The 11,453-nt window shown below is 39.5% G+C and overlaps 1 protein-coding gene across 1 annotated transcript in view; it reads left to right on the top strand.

Moving 5' to 3' along the window:
* Positions 10,319-11,453, top strand: part of LOC109843074 — a 2,555-nt gene continuing 1,420 nt past the window's right edge. Inside the window, exons 1-3 of the mRNA XM_020412005.1 lie at positions 10,319-10,517; positions 10,632-10,703; positions 11,193-11,257. Coding sequence (XP_020267594.1) covers positions 10,338-10,517; positions 10,632-10,703; positions 11,193-11,257 — 317 coding nt within the window. The 5' untranslated portion in view covers positions 10,319-10,337. The remainder of the gene's footprint in view (positions 10,518-10,631; positions 10,704-11,192; positions 11,258-11,453) is intronic.

Consider the following 11,453-nt stretch of genomic DNA (forward strand, 5'->3'; position numbering starts at 1 on the left):
TTGTAGTTAATATATATATATAGTTTGAAAATCATTTTGGAAAGCAGTTTTGACCAAAAAATCCAACACTATAGGGTATTTAAGTGCAATTAAAACATTATTATACAGTAATTTTCGAAACTATAAAGCTAAATTGTATAATTTTCAAACAAAATAAGTTGTTTCTTTCTTTCTCACGATTTTTGTAATTTCCATGGGATAGTAATCCTGAATAATTGAATATGGAAGATAGATGTCATGAAATAGTTTCAAGAAATGAAGGCAAAAATATTGATGTTGTAAACACTATATTCTAATTGAACGTATGACTCAAAGTCAAAGTCTTGTTACATAATGATCCTTATATGTTAATCAATTGTGAAAAATAACTAATTATCCTTATATGCTCAAAGTTTTGTGACATTTACCCTTTTATTGACAAAAATTCAAATCACCTTTTGACATGCAGAAAATATAAATAGCGACAGTGTTGGATACTCAAAACCAAGGGTGGACGTGGGTTGGGCCGATTCAGACCTGTGACCCGGCCTGTCGGGTTAAAGGTCGGACCGGGTCCGACCTGGGTCTCGAGCTAGAGTGGGCCGGGTCTATTTCTCCGATCCCGGGTCAGGGGCAGGACCTAGCCCAACCCATGATCTGTCTAGGCTCGCCCCACGACCCTCGGGTCATGGGTAGGTCCGTGGGTTTTTTTTAACTTTTTTCTAATTTTTTTATTTTTAATTTCTAAATTATATTAACTTTGTATTAGTATCTAATTAATTATATTTAAATTATTTTTTATTTTACTCTTTATTTAAAATGATATATATACACACACATTGTACAAAGATAATCATTACACAGAAAAAACATCGCAAACACAAACATATATATGGTTCAGACTTGAAGGAAGACCTACGTCCACGAGAAGTTAATAACTTTTCTTTAGTTTAAATTTAAATTTCAAATACAAGAGGAAAAAATGTTAACTAAAAACTAATAATTAAAATCTCAGAATAGGTCAGGCTGAGCCGAGCCGAGTCGATGGTGGGTCGGGTTAAGGTGAGCCGGGCCTATTTCTCTAGTCACGATTCTGGAGCTGGAACTAGTTCGGCCCGTGACCAGCGTATATCACGGGCCGGTTTAAGCCTGACCCACTATAGGCCGGGTCGGGCTTAACCCATGACGGGCTAGGTCGGGTCAGCCCGCGAGTCGACCCAGTTCCGCGCCCAACCTTCAATACCCACACCTCGAAAAAAAAAAAATCAAATTTAAAAGGTGAAACTTCAAAATCACAATTATTATTATTATTTTGGATAAAAGAAAAGGGGCCTGGGCCCCAAAAACGAGAAGAAGTTGCATAGATCTAGCCAACGAGAGCTCCATAATATCACTCGCTATAACCAATTTAAGAAGCTCTAGGATAAAACCACAAATTGTAAATCTAGGGAGCTTGGCCCCCCAAACCTTGAGCGAACCCTGTAGGCCAAAGTCCAGCTAAAGCCCACAACCTCATAACATCATGCGTAGCTATTTCTCATTCTGAAGACGTCAGCTGGTAGCCGAACTTTGCAATTCCTCTCCAATATATTCCTTGTTTATAATACTCACAGCAATATCTCTGCTTCAACCCTCTTCGATGTTGTTGCGAATGATCAACAATAATGCGAATTTGGTTTTGACTATGTATTTAATTGAACGACAGGCGCTTGTGATATAACTTGAAAAGAAAGTAATGAGAAAATAATTAAATCTGAGTGAATATAATTAACTGTATAGCAATTAATCAACTGTTTTAATCAGCATTTCCTATGAGTAGTAATGTTTAGTGAGATAATCTAACAACTCTAGGCCCATATATACACCAAATTTCCAAGTTGGTTCACTAACTTAGATCTCTAGTCATGTGGGGAACTAGCTATAAATTAACTAATCCCCATATTCCAGGTTCCAACCAAGTTATCTAAGTTGGTCCACCTAGATTCGCAAGCTTATTAATTAGTTTAATTAACTATACAATAATTTAAGTTATCAAGCTATCTAAAGTAGTAGTATATAATAATTTTTTTATGCACCTGTACTGTTGTATAAAGAACCCTCATGAAGTTTTGGTGAAGTTACAGAAACCCTCATTATACCATTACCATGAGGGCATGCTAAAAAAATTGCATATGCTTTGTTTGTTTGGTTGTTCAACCCCAAAGCTTAGAGGTGTGGAGAAATCAGAAAAACCAGATTTTCTGGCATAAGTCGACTCATGCACAAGGCTAAGTCGACTTATGGTAAGTCGACTTGTCAGTGGTGCACGAGTCGACTTACGATCTGCACTGGAGTTATGATTTTTCGCTCTGCCAAGTCGACTTATCAGGCCTGATAAGTCGACTTATGAAGTGGTCTCCAGTTGCTGTTTTTCTCTCTGCCAAGTCGACTTGTGGTGACTGTTAAGTCGACTTACGACGGGTATTTTGCATAATCAGGTTTCCTGTTTGCACTCTGATTGGTTTTTTGTTTTGATATAAATAGGGAAACGATTTGTTAGGGTTTTTGATCAGAGATTGAGGAATCTTTTGAGCATTGTGAGAGGGAGATATTGTGAGCAAGGTGAGATCTTTGGTTGAGGGTTAGTTTGAGAGTTTTGTGTGATTGTAACCCTTTGTACTCTCCTTGAATTAGTGAAATCTCCCCATCCTCTCCCCGTGGACGTAGGCAAGTTGCCGAACCACGTATATCTCTGTGTTTGGTTTGATTTGTCGTATTTGGCTTGGTTTGTGCAAGAGTGTGACTTTCTTTTTCCGTAATCTCAAGTTCGTTGTGTGTGCGTGCAACGCTTCCGCATAGGCACGCGACAAGAGGGAGGGTTAAAAGTGGTTTTATCTCAAAATGGGCCGAACTTTAGGGGGTTATTATGTCAACTTTAGTCATTTATATTAGTAGACAAGGAACTAAGGTCTATATATATATAATTGGGTCAGAACTGAAACTGACCCAGTTTTAATTGTGTTTTTGTTTGGCAAAAGAATAGGGCCAAAGTTGGTCCAGTTTTTGTAGGCCGAATAATGCCCATTAAACTGGATTGAGATTGTTTCTGACGGCCAGTTCTGATTGATTGTCGAATTAATACACGCTAATGTTATTTAATAAGCTCAAAAGCATTCCGCTCCCATGCATCTTAGGTATGAGAACATGGACATTATTTGGCATAAAAATTTGTATTAAGTAGGAAGCCGGCCAAGATTAGGCTGGCTGCCAACTGAGCATAAGTGCTTTGCATGGACTTAGCTAATTGATGAACTTCTTAATTAACCTGTAAGAGGAGAGAACCGCATTAGCACTCCGTACAAATGTAGCTAGGCTCATCATGCAAATATATACAGAAGTATACATCATGGGTGCTCGGTCCTGAGTTGTAACCGCGTGTTTTTTTTTAGAGCGCTGATGCGTTGACAGATTGTGACAAAAATTACATAGAAAATTTTATCATGAAACGCAAAAGAGTGAAAGTTTTTTGTTGAATATGTTTGCTTACGTTTCTTTCTATTTTATGTTTGTTAAAGTAAGAGAGAGAGAGAGAATCTTGGGTAAATTTCCCTTGAATTGAATATTGAGTGTGCACATATATTTATACAAGTAGAGGAGTGTGAGGTTTGTTCTCCCAAGCAATGTGGGACTAAAACCCACTACAATACACTATTATCAACAGCCCCCTTCAAACTCATGTTGGATCAAACAAAGTGAGTTTGCGTACAAGAAACTGGAACCGATGAACAGGTAAGGCCTTTGTGAAGAAATCTGCAAGCTCGTCAGCGGATGAAACATGAGGAAGTAGAATTGTCTTGTCCTTGATAACTTGGTGACGGACAAAATGAGCGTCGATCTCAATATGTTTGGTCCTTTCATGAAATACTGGATTATTAGCAATCTGGATGGCACTCTTATTATCACAGTAGAGAGGAGTAGGAGTCGTAACAGAAATACCGAAATCACTGAGAAGGCGACGAAGATGAATAATCTCTTTAGCTGTTGTGGACATTGCACGATACTCTGCCTCAGTACTGGAAAGAGCAATAACATCTTGTTTCTTACTTCGCCAGGAAATAAGGGAATCACCAAGAAATATACAATAACCTGTGGTAGACTTTCTGGTAGTTGGATCACCAGCCCAATCAGCATCAGAATATGCACAAAGCTCTAACTTAGATGTAGCAGGAAACAAAAGTGAGCGAGTGCTAGTACCCCGGAGGTACCGAAGAATCCGTAATAAGACAGCATAGTGTACAGAACGTGGGGCACTAACAAATTGACTGACAATACCAACAGCATGAGAGATATCTGGTCGAGAGATGCACAAATAGACCAACTGACCAACAAGATGTCGATATCGGGTAGGATCAGATAGAGGCTCACCGTCAGTAGAGCAAAGTTTGACATTCTGCTGGAGTGGAGTATCGACAGTTGTATTATCAGTTAACTCAGCTTGATTTAGAATATCTGAGAGATACTTCTGTTGAGACAGTAATACACCCCGCGGGCCTTGAGAAATTTCTAGACCAAGGAAATACCGAAGAGATCCAAGATCCTTCATGTGGAACTGTTGTTGCAACTGAGATTTTGCGTATTGTATACCTGTCATATCATCACCTGTAATGATCATATCATCTACATAGATGAGTAATAAAACCCTGCCACGCGATGTAGTGCGAACAAACAGAGAAGCATCTTGATGACTTTCTATAAAGCCCGCTTTGAGCACAACATCGCGAAAACACTCAAACCAAGCGCGGGGTGCCTGTTTGAGACCATAAACAGCACGACGAAGGAGACATACATGTCCCGGAGGAATATTTGACCCTGGAGGCGGTTGCATATATACGGTCTCTGATAAAGAGCCATGAAGAAAAGCATTTTTGACATCCATCTGGTATAAGGGCCAACGATGAGCAGCAGCGACCGCAAGGAGAGTACGCACAGTGGGCATCTGAGCAACAGGAGCAAAGGTCTCCTCATAATCAATACCTTGTTGCTGAGTAAAACCTCTAGCCACTAAACGAGCTTTTCGACGTTCAATGGTGCCATCAGGACGAAACTTGACCTTATAAACCCATTTACTGCCAACAAGAGAGATCCCAGGAGGACAGGGAACAATATCCCAGGTATGAGTTTGCTGAAATGCTTGAAATTCCTCAGCCATAGCTTGTCGCCACTCTGGAATTTGAACTGCCTCTTGGAAGGACTTTGGCTCAACAATAGTATGAATGGCAGCAAGAAAGTTATGAAAGATAGGTGAATAAGAAGTAACAGAAGCATACCGGGCAGGCATGACATGTGGGCGTTTGCCTCGACGAAGAGCAAGAGGAACCTCAGGCGGGGGAGATGCTGGCGCAGGTGCATGAAGATCAACAGTATTTTCTGGAGTGAGAGTTGTGTCCACAGGATATGGATTAGATGGTGTAAGAGAAGACTCAGGTGAGGAAGAGTCAACAGAAGGAGAGGGAGAGATGTCAGGGAGATCTCGAAAGGAAAATTGAGGTGAAGAAGTGGGTGATGCAGTGGACGGGGAAGCATGATCGGTAGAGTGGAGGAAATTAAAGTCATCAGAAGTAGAATAATATGGAGAATCCTCTTCGAACTGAACATGACGAGATATATGAACTCGACGAGTTGCGGGATCATAACAACGATAACCTCGATGTTCTGAACTAATTCCTAAATAAACACAAGAAACTGCTCTGGGAGACAATTTATCACGTTCGTGAGATGGCAGAAAAACAAAACATCGACAACCAAAAACGCGAACTAGATCATAACGGGGAGGATGAGTATAAACACGACTATAAGGAGTAGCACCGGAAAGAGAGCTAGATGGAGTGATATTAATGGCATGAGTCGCGGTGAGAATAGCCTCAGCCCAGAAACGACGAGGAACAGAGTAAGAAATGAGCATTGATCGGGCAGTATCGAGGATATGACGATGTTTGCGTTCAGCAACACCATTTTGCTCATGAGTGTAGGGACATGACTGTTGAAAGATAGTCCCATGAGAGGACATGATAGAGCGCATGGCAGAGGATAGGTACTCTTTGGCACAATCAGAACGAAAAACTTTAATACGAGATTGCCATTGAGTGAAAATCATAGCAGTGAAGGCTTGATAAGCAGTAAGTACGTCAGAGCGATTCTTAAGTAGGTAAACCCATGTAAAACGAGAGAAATCGTCGATAAAACTAACATAATATAAGTAGCCAGATGAAGAAGGCAAAGGAGCTGGCCCCCAAATATCAGAATGTACTAAATCAAATAAGGAAGTGGATACAGATGTACTCATTTTAAATGGTAAAGCAGTGAATTTAGCCAATTTGCAACCAGCACATGACTCAATACTAGAACTAGATGATACAGGACCAAGTACTCCAGACTGAATAAGACTCTCCAGCCTTTTATTACACACATGACCAAGTCGTCTATGCCATAAATTGGCAGGAAGCGAGGTAGAGGGTTTTGACGAACAAAGAGAAGCAACAAGAGAACGTGGACGTATGGACTCTGGAAGGTGAAGATATTCCAGAAAATACAGTTTGTGCCTCCTACGACCCGCCCCAACCGTCTTGCCCGTCTGTGGATCCTGCACAATACAAGTATCAGAAGAAAATGAGACAAACAGGCCCGCCATGCATAAAGAGCTAATAGAAATTAAATTCAAGCACAATTGTGGAGCCACATAGACGGGACCAAGTGTTAGACGACCAGATGGATCATTTTGTGGGGTAATAGAGCCATACTGAGTAATGGACAATGGTTGTCCAGCAGCTGTGTAGATAGGAGGAAGAGAGGATGAAGTAAAGACAGAGGATAAAAGTGAGGCATTACAAGTCATATGAAAGGAACAACCAGAGTCAAAAATCCAGAGATCATTCATACCAGAGACTGAAGGATTAGCTGAAGAACCAGCAAAATGCATACCAGAGAGTTGTGCGGCGGATGTAGAGGTGATATGTTGAAAAGCATCAAGTTGACGGCGAAGACTTTCAATAGCTTGAATAGTAGAGTCTGAAGTAGTAGAAGGTATAGCATTGGCCAACAATCCTGGTGTACGAGAGGGTTGAGACTGAGGGGGTCGCCGACCACGTCCAGTACCTGAGGAACGTAACTCAGGATGAAGCTTGAAGCATGTCTCAATGCGGTGTCCTTCCTTCTTACAATATTTGCAAGAGAGCTTAGATCGAGCCTGTGGAGAGGGAGCCTGTGGAGAAGTATAATTCATAACAGGAGCAGTGACAGGTACAGACAAAACAGTCTCGAGTGAAGAGGTAGGAGTGTCTGTTGACAAATTGAGTCGTGCTGTCTGCTGCCGGGTCTCATAAGCAGTGAGAGCTCCCATAACTGAGGCCAAAGTCGGAAATTGAGGCTGGTGAAGTAGTTGATCAGCCATAGTTGAATATTCAGGAAGGGACTGAAACAATTGATGCACCTCATGCCGTTCGTACCAGGCTAGCCAGTCTTCATATGTGGAATTACGTCCAGGAAGCATGGAGCGTAACTCTGTCCAAAAAGCTTGCATTTGTCCAAAATGGGACTGCAGAGATGAACTACCTTTGCGTTGTAGAGAAATGCGTTGCAGAAGATATGCCTCCCGTGCACCCGAGCACTCAGTGAAACGCTCAGTGAGACGAGTCCACATGGCCTGAGCAGAGGGAAGCGAGCCAATCTCGACAGTGAGACCAGAGCCAACACAGCGAGTGAGATAATCCATAACACGAAATTCCTGCAATTGCCACTCTGAACTCTCCTTGACATAGAGAGCACGAGCAGTCTGAAGATCGACATCACCACTGCCAGAGGCAATAGTACTGGATGAAGCAACAGTGCTGATGGACGGTGGAACTGGTCCCGTACTGGTGAGATGATCAAGCAAACCAGCGCCACGCAAGGCATTGGTGACAATGGTGGACCACCCTGCCCAGTCACTTTGATCATTGAGGGGCAAAGGTGGTTTGGGAATCTTCTCTGAAGGAGCCATAACAGCAATCTTGAGACGTTAAGATGTCGAGATGCTGTTACTAATGTCGTTCGTTTGAGGCCGAGAGACGGCTTGAAACGACGATGCCGTTAATTTGAGACCGAGAGACGGTCTTGAAACGACAATGCCGTTAAAATAGAACCCGAAGGTTAGAATGAAACCCGAAGGTTTAAAATAGAACCCGAAGGTTAGAATGAAACCCGAAGGTTTAAAATAGAACCCGAAGGTTAGAATGAAACCCGAAGGTTTAAAATAGAACCCGAAGGTTAAACGAGAACGCGAAACGCGTTAAGAGGCCGCAAAACGACAAGGCCAAAATATCTGGCAGATGAACGCCAAATAATTAAAAATAAAAATAAAAAAAATAAAACATTAAACGGCTGCAAAGCAATAAGGCCAAGATTTGGCAAAAGAACGCAAAAGCGTTAAAAATTTTATTGAAAGGGAAATAGCCCTATCTCTGATACCATGTTAAAGTAAGAGAGAGAGAGAGAATCTTGGGTAAATTTCCCTTGAATTGAATATTGAGTGTGCACATATATTTATACAAGTAGAGGAGTGTGAGGTTTGTTCTCCCAGGCAATGTGGGACTAAAACCCACTACAATACACTATTATCAACAATGTTAAGTATTGGAGCACCATCATGACAAAAATATAGTGATGGACGTGGGATGTGATGTTGACATTTTGATGTTGTGTCGATCAAATCATTGGTGCTCTGTCATCGAGCAACTATATAAAAAATGCTTCGAGTGGAGTCGCTATCGCCAAAAAAAGATTTTGAAGTTGATGAATGCTCCAAGTAGAGGGGTTTAATCGTTAAAATTATAAGTTCAGATCCCAGTTTGATATTAATTAAGAATCCAATGCGTTTGTCTTCACTCAAAAGCATAGGGAATTATAAACATGAACTATTATCATCATAACCCACCTGATCATTTTCTTGATTAAGAAAATCCTGTGGCGGGAAATAGTCTCCTGTAAAGTTAGATGGAACCTTGAGTAAAGACTAATTAATAACCAGTACAAGTCAAAAAAGTTTGAGGGTTGGATTGGCAAAATGGAGATGGCTCACTTTGGTTGGACCAGGGTCAAAAAAAAAAAAAAAAAATTGTCCTAACCAAATCAGTTTAACTAGAGTTATGTTGTTTTCATGTTATCTATTATTATGTACTAATTTTTTTTTCCAATAAGTACTATATGTACCTAACAGAACAAGGACAAGATTAGGAATAACATCTATTGTACTGTTCAAGGAGACATGACTCTTGTGTGTTAGCTTACACGGCAACTTTGATAAGAGCAAAAGCCTGCTGATAATTAATTACCATGAGAGCACACATACATATGGAGTCACTAAGAGGCTGTTTGGGAAAAAACTGCCAAAAAACCAACAAATTGACAGCTTTTCCCCTCATTTCCTCTTCAAAATACCCGATCCAAACGGGCCCTAATTAATTCTAACTCTTAAGAAAGCAAAGAACGATAGGAACAAGTGCAACTAACTACACGCAATTAGCTTAGTGAAGTTTCCCCCTCCAATGATGGAGGTAGACGCATCCATGATTATTAGCTAATGACAAATATTTGCCATCATTAAACATAATCTTGAGTGCAGAGCCTTCTAAATAAATTGAAACTACAAGGATAACATTTTTTGTAATGCGTATTAAAGTGAGAGTCAATAAAGAAGTATTAATATTAATAGTTATTCTCAACTAGTCTAATGAAAGATGAATTTGTAAAACATTTTTGAATTTTTTTCATTTTCATTTTCATTTTTATTTTGTGGGCGCGCGTGAGGTTTTAACTTTTAATCAAACTAGTTTGCGGTTCGTGCAAAGCACGGTTTTTTTTTCCTACAGTAAACCCGTTTTTTTTAATATGCATGATTTGAATTTTTGGAAGTGCTACAGTATCCCGCTCTGCTACAGTGCCTTTTAAATGTTACAGTATACCCGTATGCTACAGTAATATTTTTTAATTAAGTATCAGCTACAGTACAATGCTAGAGTAAATGTCACTGTAGTATTTACTGTACATAAACAGTGAATCTCTGATCCTCCTGTTTGTATAAAGGAATAGACTCCTTGGCGACAATTTTCATGGTCATTTGAAGATTATAAAATCGACCTACCCAGTTACCCGTCTAACTGCCGTCTCGGGGACACAACCGGTATTTCCTAATTTTAATTGGGTATCAAAAAGAGTCGCAAAGAATTCTCTATTGCTCTATATACATAAAACCAAAACAGAGACGCAAACAGAGAGAAAGAGAGCTAAAAAAAAAAAAAAAAAAAAAACCAAAAAAAAAAAAAAAAAAAAAAAAAAAAAACGAAGCCATGGAATTGGAAAACAAAGAAGAAGATTTCACATTGGTTATTGATGAAGAAGAAGAAGAAGAGGAATCTAGTTCTTCCTGCGCTTCTTCTCAATTTAAGCTCTGCAGAATTTGCCATGAAGAAGAGGAGGAGAGCTCAGCAGGCATGGAATCCCCCTGCGCTTGCTCTGGCTCCCTAAAGGTATATAATGATCAAAGTTTTATGTGTTTTTTTTTTAATGAAAATTTCATTAGGTGATTTAATTTTGATTGCATTGCTGATTTTGGTTCTGTTTACATTCTGTTCTGGTCGTAGTTTGCTCACAGAGGATGCATACAAAGATGGTGTAATGAGAGAGGAAGCTCAGTTTGTGAGATTTGTCTCCAGGTTAATTAGAACTCAAAATAATCCAGAGGGTTTTTTTTTATTTATGAATTTTCCATTGTTATTCTTTTTGTGGGAAATTTTCTTATAGTTTTCGTAATTCTCTGTTCATCTATATTTATATTTTTTTTTGTTTAACACGTGTCTCAATGTGATCCTACAGATATTCATACCTCCTCCAATTTGATTTGGTTGCAGTTGAGTCTTAGAATTGGGTGTCATTTCTTAATCTAGAAAACTAGATTTATGTCTGCTCTTATTATTTTTATCGACCTAATTTTCCTTATATAGGTTGCTGGTGGAATTTCTCTTTCTACGGGGTATATTAATTTGTTAGACCCCTTTATAGAACTGTAGCAAGTTTTATGTCTCTTACCCTGATTTTAGTTAAAGTTAGGGGGATTTTTAATAATTACACAAAATTAAAGTCAGAAATTGCATAATTTTCATTTTTTTAAGTAAACTAATCTTGTGTGTTTTTTACTTGTGCAGAAGTTTGAACCAGGCTACACTGTTCCCCCAAAGTTAGCTTTGCTAGACATTGATGTAACCATCAGGTAACTTTTTTTTTTTTGGTTAGGTGAATATTGTTATATGGAATCATCATGATTAATTGTATAGTTAATTGCATATAGGACCCCCCTTGTAGTATCACAGTTTTGAACTTACTATCTTCCTAGGTTTATTTTCGCAGATAGGCCCCCTGAGTAAAACGTTAATTTTTTATCCTTACGGAAAGAGAAATTTGTTTCT

This window comes from Asparagus officinalis, chromosome 5 (assembly GCF_001876935.1).
Source record: "Asparagus officinalis chromosome 5, Aspof.V1, whole genome shotgun sequence".
Classification (NCBI taxonomy): domain Eukaryota; kingdom Viridiplantae; phylum Streptophyta; class Magnoliopsida; order Asparagales; family Asparagaceae; genus Asparagus; species Asparagus officinalis.